The sequence below is a fragment of the Numenius arquata genome, unplaced genomic scaffold (genome assembly GCF_964106895.1).
Source record: "Numenius arquata unplaced genomic scaffold, bNumArq3.hap1.1 HAP1_SCAFFOLD_1393, whole genome shotgun sequence".
Classification (NCBI taxonomy): Eukaryota; Metazoa; Chordata; class Aves; order Charadriiformes; family Scolopacidae; genus Numenius; species Numenius arquata.
Window position 1 is genome coordinate 4,345 of NW_027415064.1, and position 16,279 is coordinate 20,623.

The 16,279-nt window shown below is 55.9% G+C and overlaps 1 protein-coding gene across 1 annotated transcript; it reads right to left on the reverse strand.

Moving 5' to 3' along the window:
• Window positions 1–2,965: 2,965 nt before the first annotated feature.
• Window positions 2,966–15,977, reverse strand: LOC141478366 (RNA-binding protein MEX3A-like). Its single transcript, XM_074167458.1, has 2 exons — window positions 15,503–15,977; window positions 2,966–4,071 (listed from the first exon to the last, which is right to left on the reverse strand). Exons 1-2 carry the CDS (start codon window positions 15,975–15,977, stop codon window positions 2,966–2,968), a joined length of 1,581 nt encoding a protein of 526 aa, XP_074023559.1.
• Between the last annotated feature and the right edge of the window lie 302 nt (window positions 15,978–16,279).

Consider the following 16,279-nt stretch of genomic DNA (forward strand, 5'->3'; position numbering starts at 1 on the left):
GGGAGAATTTTGCACAAAGAACGGTTAAAAATCCAACCCTGGGGTGGGGGGGGGACGGGGCAGGACGGAGGAGGGGGTGGCAGAGGGGAGAGGTTACCGCCCCGAGAACAGAAACGTTCCCCCTCTCCCTTCCCCATCTTTTACTGGGACCAAACGGAAGCCAGATTTTGAAGGAGAACTGGGCCAGTTCTAGAAAGGATGTGGCCAGCACTGGCTGGGGGCTCTGAAGCCTTTGGGGGGGCCATGCTTCCGCGGCGGGGGGGGATGGCTGTCACTGCGCCCTGGGACACAACGGGCCGGGGAGGCTTTGGGAGTCCGGCCGGAGCACCCCCAGCCCGCTGTCACCCCCGCGGGACCCCCATGCCACCCCCACAGCACCCCACGGCTCTCCCACCGGCGGGTCCACAACACGGCACCTTCCCCCGGGAAGCGCCCGCATCCCGACCCGCTCCCGGGGGCAAACAGCTCCGCGCACCCCCGGACCCGGGGGGAACTGAGCGGCCGGAGACTTCTTAAAGCTTTGGGGAGGAGGTGAGTACAAATTCCACCTGACAGTGTCCCTTTAGCACAGCATTATTATTATTAACTTTTTTCCAAAACATCAGCATCCACTAGAGCCTGGGAACGTCATCCCCCCCCCCTCATCTACCTCTTGCCCTACGGGATATTTTACCGTTGATGCACAAGGGTGGAGGCACCATCATTTCAGGCCCCTCCACCCGCTATCTGAAGATGGAAAAGCGGATCTTTTATCGACGCAGCCCGCCCCGAACGTGGCAACCTCGGCCTCTCCTCCGGTGGCCAAGGGTGGCTCGAGCGACCACACCAGGGCGGAGGTGGCAACCGGGCGCAAGCGGCAGCAAAACGAGCAGAAGAGGGGATATTCCCAGGAATATTATTACGATGAAAATAAAGTCTCCTGTAACTGAAAGGGAAAAAAAAAAAAAATAAAAAATCTCAGGCGATTGATTTTTTTTTTTTCCCCGTGTGTGTGTGTGTGTTTTTGCTGTAGAACCATCTCTGCCCAAGTTGTGAAACTTGTTGGTTCAGTTCTAAATCAGGGTCCAGGATCTGCGAGCAGAAGTCGAGGGGCAGGAAACGGGGAAGCGGTGGCGGTGGGAGAAAAACGATATAGATAGAATTTTATATACACATATATATATATATAGGTGCTTGATGAGCGAAGTGCCTATATATATATACACACATATATTTATAGACAGGTATTCTGGTACTCGACAGGTTAATCCAACACACAACTTTACCATCACAACATTTTGCCATCCAGAGACTGGCTGAACAAACCTGATGACGTTGAAGATGCTGGTTTGCATCTCGTGCGCGTTGGCACAGAAGCCAGGCTCGAAGCCCATCCTCTCCCACTTCCCCACGGGTTTTAAAAAGTATCTGATTTAACAAAACCAGGAGTCTTGAAATGATTAAAGGATGTTCAACAAGGCAATTTTTTTTTTTTTTGTTTTGTTCCGTTCTGAAAAAAATATAATATATAAAAGTGGCCAACCTCAGGAAGATCCAGGTAAAGGACAGCTGAAGAGGTTTTGGTCCATAAAGAAATACTTTTTCTTCTTTTTTTTTTTTTCCCCCCACTCGGTTTTGGGTAACAAAAGTTTTGGTCCAGTTTAAAAACGACGACAACAAAATTATATATATAAACTCGGGGTTGGTTTGTGGTTTTTTTTGCTTTCTGTTGGGATGCACGTTGGTTTCGTGTGGGCTCATCGCCTGTATTGCATGATCGTCTTTCTTAGGTTTTGGTGCGAGATATATATATATATATATTTTATTTTTTTTTAAAGAAAAGCACAATGTTAGGTGTGTGTGTGCGCGGTGTTGGGTGAGCTGCAGCTGGCATCGCTTGGAAAAAAAAAAAGGATGAAGAGTGAACTACGGGAAGGTGGCAATCAACACACTCCCCCCATGGATGGGAACTCGGGACCGCTTTTGAAATACCCTGTTAGTGACTCCTGATTCGGCTGATGAACAAATCCCTGCTCGGATAAGGAAAAAAAGAACAAAGTTCCAGACTCCACGGTGGCTCAGAATAATAAAATAAAATGCTAATAATCGCCCAGTGTGATTCCAATAGGTTCTTCCAAACCTTCTTCAGTTTCACTGGCGCCATTTTTATTTCTTCATCTTCTTCGTTTGATTTTCTTTTTTTTTTTGTGTTTTTTTTTGTTTGGTTTTTTTTTAGAAAAAAAGGAAAACAATAAAAGTTCTTTAGCTGCTGTGGTTTTTTTTTTGTTTAAATCTTTGAGGTAATACAGTTGTGCCCTCGTTCTAACAGGTTCCCAGAGGTTGATGGTTTCTTTCTTGTTTTTTTCTTCTAAAATCCCCGACATCCGTTTTCCTTTCTTTCTATTTGTTTCTTTCTGAGCTCCCATTTGGGCTGTCATCCCTGGGGGGGAGGAGAGTAGGGGCTTCAGACCAAGATGAAGATCGAAGGTGGCTGGAGGAGGACGGCTGGCAGGGCCCTCCCCGTGTCCCTGCTCCCTTCCCCGTCCGATGGCGATGGCCCGGCTTGGTCAATGCAGAGAAGTCCCAGTCTCACCACCAAAAAAAACTGAACTAAACCGCTTTGCTTGCGAGATCCGAGTGTGCGTTCAGAGTACTTGTTTTAAAAAAGACATTGCAGGCTGGAGCATCGTTCGCCCTTCAAAATTTCTGGCTTTGCTATTCATTTTAATTTTATTATTCACTTTTTTTTTTTTAAAAAATAACATACATTGCTTGTAAAATAATTTCTTTTTTTTTTTCTTCTTCTTCTTCTTTAAATTAATTTATTCTTTCATTCATTTGTTTGTTCTTCAGATGTCATTATTATTATTATTATTATCATTATCATTATTATTATTATTATTATCATCATCATTTGTCTTTCCTGGCCCCCCCCACGCTCCCTTCCTACCCCCACCCCCCCACCCCAATGCCCTGCTCTGTCTCTTTAGGAAAATATTCTAATGGCCTGAGTGGCTGCAGCGTGGCAAACCGGGCACTCCGGATCAGTCCTCTCGCAGATCCTCACGGCGCACTCCATGCAGAAGAGGTTGTGGCCGCAGGGCACCAGAGCCGCCGTAACTTCGCTTTCGAAACACACCATGCACTCGCGGCTGCTGGAGACGGACGTCCGGGCAGCGCTCGTCGTCCCCAGCTTGGAAAACCCTTGGAGCGGTTCCCCCTGCGACCGCCTGGGGAGACCCGAGAGATTGGGCTCTTGGATGGAGGAGGACGGGGAGCGATGCGAATTGGGGTGGATGGCGCCGGTGCTGCTGGACCGCTGCTGCTTGGAGAAGAGGACGGAGACGGGGTTGGTGTTCTCCTGCCCAGCCCACATCGGGGCACCCGACTCCGGCACCCCGTAATACAGATCTTGCTTGTTCACGCCATAGTTGGGGAAGAGGTAACCATAATTGAAGTCGTTTTGGTCGTTCAGCCGGGGGGTCTCGTAGACAGGGTCGACGGAGCAGTCGCCGATGCAGCCCAGGCTGTTCTGGCGGAAGGTGGAGAGGGGCTTGCAGCCCGGTGCCGGCGTGTGGACCCGCCAGGCCTCCGAGTAGCGATTCTCCATGCCGGAGTCGGGGCTGCTGGAGAGGAAGTCGTTCTCGTTGTTGTACTCCAGGATCTTGCCCGTCCTCACCGCGATGTGGGTCTCAATCTCCTCCCGGGCGCGCTCGACGTTGCCCGGGGCGCCGGTGATTTCAAAGACGGGGTCCCGGTCCCGGCTGGGCGTGATGATGTAGGTGTTGGTCTGCTGCTGGATCCGCTTGATGGTGGCTCCTTTGGGACCCACCACCAAGCCCACCACGCGGTAGGGCACGCGCACCCGGATGGTGACTTGCCCCGGCAAGGTGGGAGCGCTGCCGAACGTGGTGCCGGCCTTGTTGCGGGAGGCCCTGATCATGGAGAAGTGCTCGGCTGCGGAGATGATCTCCCGCCGGGCCATGGCCACGTCCTCCCGCCGTCCCGTCACCATGAAGACCGGCTCCTCGCCCCGCACGGGAGTCTTGATGTAGGTGTTGGTCTTTGCCCGCAGGGCTTTGATCTTGCAGCCTTGGGGAAGAGAGAGAAAACAAGGCAGGGAGGTTAGAGAGGCTGTCCCGCCGCCCTCCCCTCTCCTCAGGAAAGCAGGCTGAGCCACCATGTTTGCAGCACGACCTGCACCACTCAACAGCCACTGCCCGGGGACCTAAAATGAGGGAAAGGCCCTTTCTTCCCCCCCTAACCCTGACAGAAGACATGCCGGAGGAAGGTTATCCCCTCGCCATTCCCACAGAGCTCCTCCTTCAGGAGCTCCCTGCTCCCCCATGAGGGTGTCGCCATTTTGCGTGCTGCCCCCCACCACACAATCCCCCTCAGCTGCCTCCCCTAGGAACCAGCCACCCCTCAGCAATCACCCTCAGAGATCGCCCTTTCTCACACCCCCAGGCACCGGGGAGCAGGGCTGGAGGAGATTCAAGCCCTCTGGTCCCTGTGAGGAAGCCTGTCCCCACTGAGGGCCAGGCCCTGCCATGTTTCCCCTCAGAGAAGATGGCCACCCTGGCTCCCCTCTCTTCAGAGTGGCTTTTGGGACAGGATGGATTTGGCTGACACACGAGGCCAAAGAGGCTGGAGATGACAGGAGAAAGCAGGGGGACGCTGAGTCCATGACCAGGCGTGGCCGATGCGGAGCCCCTTTGCCACCCTGCGCCAGGCTCATGGGGAGCACGAGGGGAGAGACGTCCGCCATGACTCAAGAGAGCGGAGTCCTCCATGGGGCTGTCCTACTGCAGAGCTTTTGGGGTGAAGCTGGTGTGGCCCAGGTCACTTTTGGGGGGCCAAGTTTGGGGGGAGGGGTGAGCAGAGATGCAGCAATTTGGGCTCCCCACCTCAGATATGGTGGGACTCCAAACGTCAGCACTGATAGAAGGCCGGGGGGGGGTCGCAGGATGCCAGTATTTGCTTTGGGGTCAAACCGGCAAGAAATGGGCCAGGGCTGCCCTCCCATGTCCACACAAGCCTCGCTGCAGGCTGTGCAAGGGGGCCTGGCTCCTGGAGATCCCCAGGAGCCATAGCGACGGCACGGCCATGGCTGCCCGGGGCAGGGAAGCCATGCTGGCTAGGGCTGTGCTTGCCCTCGACTCTCCCTCCGGTGTGTCAAACAGCGATGGCCACAGGCCTCCCCACCGCCGTGGTCCGGGCACTCAGATCCTTTCCTGGGGTCGCTTGCTATGCCAGTGATTTTGCGTATGGGTATCCACCGCCCTGGAGCCCACCAAGCCTATTCCCCCTGCTCCGTACAGCTCAGAAAACATCTTTCTGCTTTTCCAAAAAAGGCAAGAGACTTTTCAGTGTGTTTTGGCTTCCAAATCATTTTTTAGAGGGGTTTAGAGCCAGCTGTGTGACTCCAGGTTCCTAGATGACACTAGGATGCCATCAAGCAACTAAATATTTTCACAGATGTGGCACGGTTTTCTAAACTCCTGGAAACCCTCCCTGCTGCTGTCCCTCTGACCCCTCTCCGAAAGCCTCGCTCGGTGCCTGAAGGCATTTTCAAAGCCTGGCACCAAGTTTCCGTGCAGACTGTGGCTTCCTCTGCGGGGAGGTTTGCTCCGAGTTCAGGTCTCTAAGAAAAATCAAAAACCTGTGATTCTCCAGGACACCACGTTTCTGCTCGTGCGGATGGAGTAAGGCGAGCGTTTTGCCCTGGATTCCCACGGGTTCAGGTGTCTGACTCCAGGCTCGTGGAAGAACAGGATCAGGATATGGCACTGACAGATCCCCCACCTCCTCCCCAGACCAAAAGGAGCCCATCTCTCGTCCTCTCCTCTGACCATCTCGCACCGGCAAGTTTTCCTCAACACACTACCCTGCCATCATGCTTTAACACAAAATGACCTGCAAGCGATGCTTCTGCAACCCAGAAATTAAGATTCCTCGGCTGGTGGGCTGGAACATCATTATTTATACAGATCCTAATAAATAACAACATCTCTCCCAGCTGGGAGCCCAGGGCTGCCACTCACTTAGTGCTGCCACTTATCTGCAGCTCATCCTGTGAGACACGGACTGGTGACACCGGGAACGTAGCGATCCCAGCACCGCGTATCGTTAGCGAGAATCGAACCCCGCACCTTCCCTGATAAAAAGCAGAGCCCGGTGCCGCGGCAGCTGAGAGGAACGGTTCCCGGTGCTGGCAGCGGCGGTGGGTGCCACGCGCGGCGCGACCGACAGCCAGAGCGGCACGAAGCGCGCGCAGCCCGACGGGGTGCGACGCGCAGCTTCCGATGCCACATGGGCACCGGGGCACAGCCCCCTCAACCCGCAGAACCCTCCGGCAGCGCGAGGAACCCCCCACTGCCCTTCTGAGGGTCCTGGCGCCAGTGCAGGACACGTGCCGGTAAATCCTGACTTCGCTGCCGGCTCCCAGCGCGACTTTTAACTCCTCAGCTCTCCGAGCCTCAGCCCCCGGCTTGTGGAATGGGAAGAATTGCCGTCTCCTGCTCTGTGTTACTGCAAAACTTCCTCTAATACTTCGCGTCGCGATGCTGCTGCATTAAACCCGTCTCTAAGCCACTAATTTCACGTTCCTGCGGAATGGAAATGCTAGATCCGACCCGGGGAAGGAGCCGGGCAAATCCCCAAAAGCCAAACCAAATCCACCCCCTGCCAAGTCCAACGCAGCTCACGCCTTTCTCCCCACCAAGTTTGCACCCCAAAGTGTATTTGCAGCGCTTTGTTTAGGAAACTTTCTAAACAGTGGATGTAGACCCGTGGTCATCTACAGCGTGGCGTTACTAGGACTTAGGAAACTCAAAGAATGGGAATTTATGGTGCTGGGCACGACGCAACTGTGGAATAAAACCACGCAGACACATCCACGGAACAAAGGTTCATCCCAAGAAGGGCGGGATAAAAGCGCAAAGGGGTCACCTCTGCCCTCCCGCAGCCCCAGGGCAGGGCCCGTCCCTGGCAGACATTTCCCTGCTCCACTCCTATGCCGCTGGCTCCAAAGATGGAGATTCCATCTTAGGAAGATTAACCGAGATGCCACCATTTCCCCAGGGATATCACCGGAGCGTCGCACGAAAAGAAAAGGGGTGTCAGCAGCAAAGCATCCGCGCTGGAAATGACCCCCGTGCATCACCCCAGCCCAAAGCGGCCGCCGAGTTCCTCGGTGACCCAGGTTCTGCCTCCCAGGAGCCCAAGGTTCGCTCTCCTTTGCAAAAGCCCCTCAGGTGGGCATTTGTCAGGGCTGGGGTTCAGCGTTTTTCTGAGCCCCGGGACAATGACGGCGTGTGGGGGGAGAGGGATCTGAGCCCAGCACCACAGGGAACAATCAAGGAGGCGACACGGAGGGTCAGGCGAGCAGAGCGGTGACAAAGGACGGGGGCTCCATGCTGGGGACAGATGGGAGGAAACGGTGGCAAGGAATACACATGAATGAGGGCAAACGTAAGCGACTCAGAGGAGCGGGTGGGAGGGAGTTAGGGATGGAGGAAAGGTGATGGAAATTGAGGGAGAGGCACGCTGGGGTCCCCCGCAGGCAGGAGGAGAATTAGGGGCGCGGAGGCAAAGGAGAGACCCCCCCCAAAACGGCGAAAGGGAGACGGGGAAGGAGAGAGCGTGGCGAGAGGGGGAGGGAGGATCTAGAAACGGACAAAAGGACGCGTGGTGCAGTCGGTGGTGTGAGAAGCAGGGGGAGGAGGAGGAGGGAGGGTCTCCGTGCAGGCCTGCAGACAGGAAAGCCAGCTTTGCAGAGAGAGACAGATGGGGGATCCTGCGCTTAAAAACGGGAGAAAATAACCCCACAGGAAATTAGACCATCAAGACCAGCAGCCCAGCAGGTTCAGTGGCCCAGATCTCTAGCAGCTCTAAACTGGTGCAGACAGCAGCCCAGGCCATCAGCAGGATAAATCCAGGTAACTCCACCAACTTCCAGGAGAGCTGCACTGATTTACATCAGCTAAAATCAGGCTGGGCTTAAATCTGATTTACCCACCCAGTGCTGGGGCTCCCAGCCCACCTCAATCCCATCCCTGGCCTCGCTTCGCACAACTAAATAGGGGCTGAGCCTTCCTCGACGTCGCTCTGTTTCCGACAGGGCACGGCCAGGTCAGGATGTGGCCCTTTCTGTCCTCCCCGGATGAGCAGCACAGTCCTATGTGCTTTTTTTCAAACGAATTTCGACCTGTCTGTTGGGTTATTTTAATGAAAGGCTTTCTCCGTGCGTAACTGAAATTTGAAAACAACATGCAACAAACCGCTTTACTCGGCGGATTATTAAAAGGGGAGAGAACCGCTTAGTAGGTGGTGTTAAAAATGTAAAACTAAGAGGAAAAAAGGACCTGTAGAAAGTATAATAATATACAACTTGGCTGTTGTGTTCTACTCTTCAAGGCAGCGTGCAGACATCAGCTAATTGATCCCTGGCAGACTCCTGCCAGTTAGATTTTTATATTAGAGAGAGAATTAAGCCCTTTCTTGTTGTGTTTCCACTACCCAGCTTCTATTATTCGGGTTTTTTTGCCAATAACGCAGATCCCAAAGCATTTTGCAAAGGAGGCTTGTACGATTATTTCCTCCCCCCACCCCTCTTTCTTTTTAACTTCAGTTAACTGATTGCCAATTGACTCAAAGTAAATGTGTTTGCAAATTACCCTCCTAAGCCACAAATGTTAACATACAGGAACAAACCCTTGAGGACGGCGGAACCTCCGGCACCCAGACCAGTTATCTAACTGGAATTAATCCCCAGAGTGGCTAGCTCTGGCTAAAAACAAATAAATAAATGGAGTCTAGACATTGCCAAACTGGGGAGGGGTATGGAGGGAGTCAGGGGGAGATTTGGATGCGCAGCCACACTCTCCGCTCACCCCAGCACCAGGGGGACACAAACCCATCACACCCAACGGAGAGGGCTCCAAGAGCTTGGTCCAGCTCAGGAAGGCGACGAGGGTGTGGGATGCAGCCCATGCGGCCGCCGCTCACTTTGCACGAACCCATCCCAAACCTTTCCTCGCTCAGAGCGGCGTCAAACCACGGCGCTTCCATGGGACCTCCCAGCGGTTTGCACCCCGGGTCCCCAGCGCTGTTCCGGCATCGGGAAGAGGCCGGAGCATCCCTGGGATGGACATGGCACTGGAGGTGCCACCACACCCCACAGGCGGGAGCGCCAGCAGAAGGAGAGCACGACAGAGAACGCAGCCGTGCCCACGGAGAACTCCCATCGGATGTTGTACTTCGGTGTAAATTCGGAGTTAAACCCGCTGCCAGCCCCCTCCTCACCGCTGCCAGGAGGCCAGACCCTGCCCAGGGACACACTGGTGCCATCCAGGGGGTCTTACCTGCCACAAACCAGCCCATCCCCACCACGTGCCAGTTTATGCCCAGAAGCGTGGGCTTGCCCGGAAAAGCATCCCAGGCTCCGCACCAGCTCACGGCAAACAGCTCAGGACCCAGCCCCGAGGTGGGTTTTTTTTTTGTTTAGTTGGGGTTTTGTGCATGTTTCTTTTTTTAAGAAAAAAAAACCCACACCACACAAATCACTCCAGGTCCTTCTATTTCTTGTTCTCATCGGATACAAAATTATCTCTACAGACAAAAGATTTTTAGCCCTCTTCTCCTTTATACTAAAGCACCTTCACACTGCACGGGGATAAATTACACCTGTAAATACCCCACTGAAGACATTTTGACATTGCTGGTGTGGTGTAAGGGAGCCTCAGGGCAAATTAGGACTGGGTCTTTTTTTTTTTTTTTCTCTTATAGTCATAAAATTAAAGAGGACCATAAAATAAACAACCCTCAAATATCTCTGGTAAGGTGGGGCACTCTTTTCCCATTTAAGATGAAAGCCACGTTAAAAGACAAGCACACAAAGAACATCACAAATAAACCCTCCTGAATATCTGTGGGGTAAGATTTTTTGCTGCAGTGAAAAATCTGATGGAAGTGGTGTCAAAAAACACCAATGCACACAAAAGGACCACAACCAAGCAACTAAATCCCTTCACATTGAGGTTTTATTGTACCGACGATGCAAGTTGTGTTTACAAGAAGGGGGAGAAAAAAAAAAAAAACAACACAAAACCCCAAACCCAACACACCACCGCGCCAGGAAAATAAGCCACCACCTCGTTTCAGGGATTTGAAGCATTTTCATGCAGCGATGAAAGTTGTTTATTAACAAAAAAAAAAAAAAAAGGAAAAAATGAGGAAAAAAAAAAAAGAAAAGAAAAAGCAACCGACCCAAAAGCCCCAACCCAGATGCCACAGACAATCGTCGCCTTGTTGTGTGGTGGAGGAAAGTTGGGGAGCGGGGCCGGGAGCCCCCAGCGCCGAGCAGCGATGCATCACCCCGGGGTGGGTGTGACCGCGGACCCCTGCATGGCACCGTCCTCGGGGCCGGATGGCGCGGGGGGAACGCGGGGCCCGGCGAGCTGGCGGTGGAGGGGGGGGGGACACACACGCAGGAGGAGGAGGAGGAGGGGGCTGCCAGACAAAGGCAGGAACGGGGGGGCCCCCACCCATCGCCAGCACGCTTTCCCACTGCCCTAGATTCCAGCCGGCTGCGCTGCGGCGCGGTTCACTCGGTCAGCGCGGCATCCAGCCGCCGGATCCGCTGCGCGCGGCGTGCGTGTCTCCCTAGAAAATTCCCTTTGTCTCTCTCTCCCAGACCCATTTTCTCCTCCCACCTCCAGTTCAAACCGCACAAAGTCGATCCCGTTCCGCACTTTTCCCCGGTGTAAATTCAGATGGATCCTCATTAACACTTTATAACAATCTGACACCGACTGCAATTTCTCTCTCCTTTCCAGGCCCATCTCGAGCTGCTGGAACGGAGGACGGAGGTTGGTTTTCAGGCCCCACCGGACCCGGTGGCTTTAAGCTCCAAGATTTACACGAAGCCAGGAGACGACAGGATCTGACCCCCTCGCTGCTCCTCGGATGCTGTGCATCCACCTCCACATGGTGGGTGGGGGAGCTGCAATCATCAGACTTCCTCAATGAAAAAGGCTTCCTTGGACTATTTTTAAATGCTGAAAGCGTTGGAGCATGTTTGGAGCTACACAAAGAGCCCAATCACCTGGGGTTGGTGGGGCCTCTCGTTATTTGACTTCACCTTGCCAAGAAAGAGCAATTTCTGTTAAGCTCCCCTCTCCCATAATCTCATTCCTGTTGACAACAGGCTGGTTAGAGCAGGCTGGGAGATGCTCCATCAAAGGGTGTCTCTGGGTACAGGTGACAATGGATGCTACTACTGATGGTGAGAGCAAAAACACTCTTACTGGGACCTGCTGGGAGCGGGGGGCTGGCACTGTTGTGCTCCGCGCAGCAGGAAGCCAAACTGACCCCCCACCTTCTCCCCACGCCCCAGGCACACAAAGAGCCGGGACCGTGTCTCCCTGACCCTGTCTCCAGCCTCAAACGTGCCCCGCTTCCAGCCCAGCAGCCTCTTCCCCGGCTCCGCTGACAGCAGCCCAGTTCGGCACTGGGAGCAGAGTGAGCATGGGCAGAAAAGTCAGACACACACCTTCACCAGCCTGGTCTACACCCGCCCCAGGGGACTTCTGGGGAAAAACCTGGACATTTTGGTGGCTGAGGATTTCTGCCCCTTTCCAAGTTCATGGTCTGAACGGCCAAAGCCACGACACCTTTAGATGCTCTCGGAGCATCTCTCCCACCTCAACCCACACCCTCGGGTTGCAACAACCTTCTCCTTCGCAACTCCCTTGATGTCCAACCATCTCCTCAAAAACCATCTGCAAACCCCTTCACTGCTTTGTCTTTACACCCTGGCAAATTCATCTGCGTGGCCCTGAGAACACACACGGTCCCGGAACGGGTGTTGCAGGGAGGATGCGCGCAAGAGTTGTCTGGTGAAATACAACAGCCACCAAGCACCCAACGCACCAGGACAACCACACAGGTCCAGAGCGGCTCCAGAAGAACCGGGGAACACCGTGCACACCATAACACGTGCTAGGAGGTTCAGCACCCAAGTTCACACACCAAGGGAGACGGGGAACGGTCCACAGGAACCGCAACACGGGCAGAGACATCTCCGTTCCTCACCCTCGCACAGGAGGGCGCGCGTGGAGGTCACGGCTCCACTTCCAGCCAGGGAAGGGAAGTCATTGCCAACCATGGTCAGGGGCAGAGTGGAAGAGGTCATAAACATCAGTCAAAGGGATCGTTAGGACTTTATCCGCCTCATCCTTCCTTTTCCCGTCTCCTCTCCTTCAATTTACAAAGCAGCCCTTGGCGCATCCCACCAGCCACCCGGCTCTCCACTGCAGACCCTGGGGCATCCTACTGGAGGAGCGGCTCCCACCACCTTTCCAACCAATTCCCGCCAAGTCCCCCTTTCCGTAGCCCCCATCCCATCCCAACGAGTCCCCCCGTCCCGCCCAGCCAGCGCTGGTCGCGCCGCTGAAGAAGCGCCACCGGAATTCAGTGCCCAACGCGGCGGCGGCGCGAACTCCGGCGGGGTTTGCAGCAGGGGGTCGGCTCCATCCGCGGGGGCACGGAACCAGCTCCGGGGGACAGCGGGGAGCCCCCAGGCGCAGGTTTCGCTCCTGCAGCATCTCTCCCCCCGAGCAGAGCCACCCCCTCCGCCACAATTAAACCTCTTCGCAAATCACCCTTACAAACGTCCCAATAAAAATCTATGGGGCTTGAGCCTTATTTACACCCAAGGGCCTTCACGCTCTTCCGGCAAAGGAAAGGGCAGGTGGAAATGCCATCGCCAGATCCATGTAAAAGGGCCCCCGTGCCCAGATCCAGCCCCCTCGCACACATCCATGACAGAAAGGCACACTTTAAAGATGGTAGATAGTATTTTCAAACCGTGTGAAGGAACAGCGTGGGGCGTCAGGTCCGAAAATATTAAGTTAAAGAAAAAGCTCGACCCTGTTCCCAATTAAAGCCCTGAGATAATTTTTATTTTACTATTACTTCTTTTTTTACTCTGTCTTCCAAGATGTTCATCACCCTCTTCACAAGTACCCATAAAACACTCCTTTCCTTAGAAAGCCACGAGCCCATCAGCAGTATTAGCAAGGGGGGGGACAATCTGCAGTTTCTGGGTCCCCCCTGGGATTCCTGCTCAGACATCCGGGATTCGGCCCCTCGGGGTGCCCTGCACCCAGCTCCACCCTCACAATCCGGCCTTTCACCCCAAAACAGGACCCGGGAGACATTCCTATCGGCCTTGAAAAATAAGTGTGGAGTGAAGAGCTGGGACTTCTCTGCTCAAGCACCCTCGGTTTCCAGCGGCACAGAATCTGGCCCCCCCACCTCCACCCAGGGACACAGCTCACGCCGCCTGACCCGCTCCGTTCCGGCCCACTGACATTTCCCAGTTTGCCCAGATGTGGGAAAACCCTGGCACACGGCTAAAAATGGTGGAAAATAAAATGAAATAAAATAAAATAAAAAATCCAGGTCTCCGGGTTCCTCTCCATCGCTCGGGCTGCGTCGCTGAGAACCCAGCACATCGACACACACCCCCCTCCTCGGGACTTCGGGGCCGCAGCCAGAGCCGGGAAGAAAATCGCCCGAGCACCTCCCGCATCGTCTAACGTTTCCCCTCCGTTCCGCCCGCCGAATCCTCGCTCTTTTCTAACTTTATTAAACAAAGGGGGCCTGATTCTCCGTGGCCTTGCACCCGCCAGCGCCGGGTTGCTGCAGACCCCGCCGTTCCCGGCCGCGCTCAGCCCACCGCCGTGTAAAAGCATCACGGGCAGGATCAGACCCTTCACACACCCCCCGTGTCCCCAACACCCCCGGTGCGGGGGCCACCATCCCAGCGTGGCAGGGCGGGGGGGAGGGAGAGACAGAGCAAGAGCTGTTTTCTCTGCTGCAGACACCCCGAGTTTGGGGGGAGGACAGGCCCCCCCAGGCACTCTCCATCCCAGCGTGGGGACCGGTGGGAGCGAGCGGAGCCACCAGCTCCATTGTTCCCATAACACGCTCCGGCGGAAGGATGCACGGCCACGAGCCACTCGTGTCCCTCTCCCCGGGGCCTCCCCTTGGCCCACCTCGGCCTCCCTACTGGGAGCACTGGGAGCACCCCCCCCATCATGTCAAACTGCAAACCCCCTGCTCGGGCGATTTCAATTCCCAGTCCAAGAGGAAGCATCTGGCTTTGGAGCCGCAGTCTCTGCCCGTCACACTTCCAGAGCGTCAAGTTACTTGCTTAGAGAAAGCGAAAAAAAAAATAAAAAAATAAAAAAAATCCCACTTAGCCACACTATTATTTTTTTTTTTTCCTTTTTTTTTTTTTTTCCCCTCCTCTGTAAGCCACACAAAACTTCTCTCGCCAGCCCCACGTTTGAACCCCGCCACGGCTCCCGCAATGCCCGCACCTCGCCCCCCCCCCCCCCCGCACACCCGGGAGCCCGGAGCGGTGGGGGTGGGCGAGGGGTGACTTAAGAGTGGGTGTGGTGAAGAGAGAGAGAGAGATATATATAATTTTTTTTTTTTTTTTTTTTTTAAAGCCCTCCTCCATTCCACCTCGCTCCGAACCCAGCCGTAAGGGAGAACAAAAGCATCCCTGTGGCGGAGCGCGGGGCCGGGTTCCGTGGGGGACCCACGCGGGGACACCCCCGGTGGCCGCTGCGGGGGTCCCCGCCGGTCACATGGCGGCAGAAAGGAGTTCAACTCCCATTAATCGCCCGCTTGGACCCGCGCTAGGCCCGGCAGCTCGCCCGGTAGCCCCGGCACAACCACACCCCCTCCGAACCCAACAAAGGGGATTTTTCTCCCCACGCCGGGAACCGGGCTCCGCCGGCACCGACCCCCCGCTCCGTCCCCCCTCCTCCCGCGCTTTCTTTTCTTTTTTTTTTTTTTTTTCTCCCCTCTTTTTCCTTTTTTTCCTTTTTTTTTTTTTTTTTTTTTTTCCCCGTTAAAGGAGGGCGGGCAGCGCCGTTCTCCCTCGCAGCCCCGGCGGAGCGGCGGGCTCGGGGCTCCGGTGCAGCCCCGCCGGACGAGCCCACGCAAGACATTCCTATAGATTCCCCCCATCCTCCCCCCCCCCCCAAAAAAAAAGCACCACCACCACCACCACCCCCCACCACCCCCCCCCGCCCCGCGACCGGTCCGCAGCAGCCCCGAGGAGCCCCGCTCGGCCCGGGGAAGGCGGGGAGGGGGGGGTGGGAAGGCGGGGTGTCCCCTCCGCTTTGTCCCCGGTAGGGCTGAGCCGAGCGGGGAGCGGGTGCCCGCCCGGCCCCGGCCCCGAACAATGGGAGGGAGGGAGGGAGGGAACGGCGGGGGGCGAAGCGGCGGGGGGAAGTTGGCGGGGCGGTCCCCAACCCTGCCGGGATGCCGCGGGGGAAGTTTCCCCGAGGAAGGAGCCCGAGGAAGGATGGAGGGGAAGCCGGGGAGGGACACGGGGACGAGGGGACACACCGGCGACCGGGAAGGGGTGTGTGTGGGGGGGACGGGGACACACACACACACACACACACACACACACACACACGGTTGCCCCGGCGCTCACCTTGCCGGCCCACGATCTCGGCCACGTGCTCGGAGCTGGGCACCGGGACGCACTCGGTGGTGTTGGAGCTGCTCTTCAGCCTCAGCTCGGCCTCCTTGTACAAAGCGCACAACTTGGGTTCCGCCGCCCCGGCGCTGGGAGCCGACGAACCCTTCGGGGCCGGCGGCGGCGGCGGCGGCGGCGGCGGCGGCTGCTGCTGCGGCGGCGGCGGCGGCGGCGGGGGTTGCTGCTGCTGCGGCGGCGGCGGCGGCGGGTTATTGTTGTTGTTGTTGCTGTCCTCTACCAGCACCACGGCGGAGGAGGAGGAGGAGGAGGAAGGCTCGCCTAGCCCCAGCAGGCAGAGCTGGTCCAGGGCGAGCTGCAGCGCCCGGTCATCCTCCAGCAGCGCTCTGTCTTTGCCGCTCCCACCGAAACAGCCTAAATCGCCGAAACCCCCGTTCCTTTCCATTATCCCTGGTACTACCAGGCTAGGCATGGCTAACAAAGACTTGAGAGGGGGTTGGGTGGTGGTGGTTGGTTGGGGAGGGGGGGTAGGGGAGGGGGGGTGGGGGGGGGTGTGAGAGCGAGAGGAGGGGAGTTGGGGGGGGGGGGGGGGGGACACAAAGAGCTCGGGAGGGAGAAGGGAAAAAAAAAAAAAAAAAAAAAGGCAAAAAAAAAAAAAAAAAAGGCAGAGGGAGAGAAACAGAGAGAGAAAAGGACCCTCCGCCCACCTCCCCTCCGCCTGGCCAAGCCCCTTTCTCTCTGTAACCCGAGCTCTCTCGCCCAGGCACTTCCAGC

What these genes read in the sequence shown, in the direction of transcription:
- LOC141478366 (XM_074167458.1), bottom strand. Translation starts at nt 15,977, where the DNA reads ATGCCTAGCCTGGTAGTACCAGGGATAATGGAAAGGAACGGGGGTTTC. An exon ending in CGAGATCGTGGGCCGGCAAG is followed by an intron (nt 4,072 to 15,502) that starts GTGAGCGCCGGG and finishes CTCTTCCCCAAG; the next exon opens with GCTGCAAGATCAAAGCCCTG.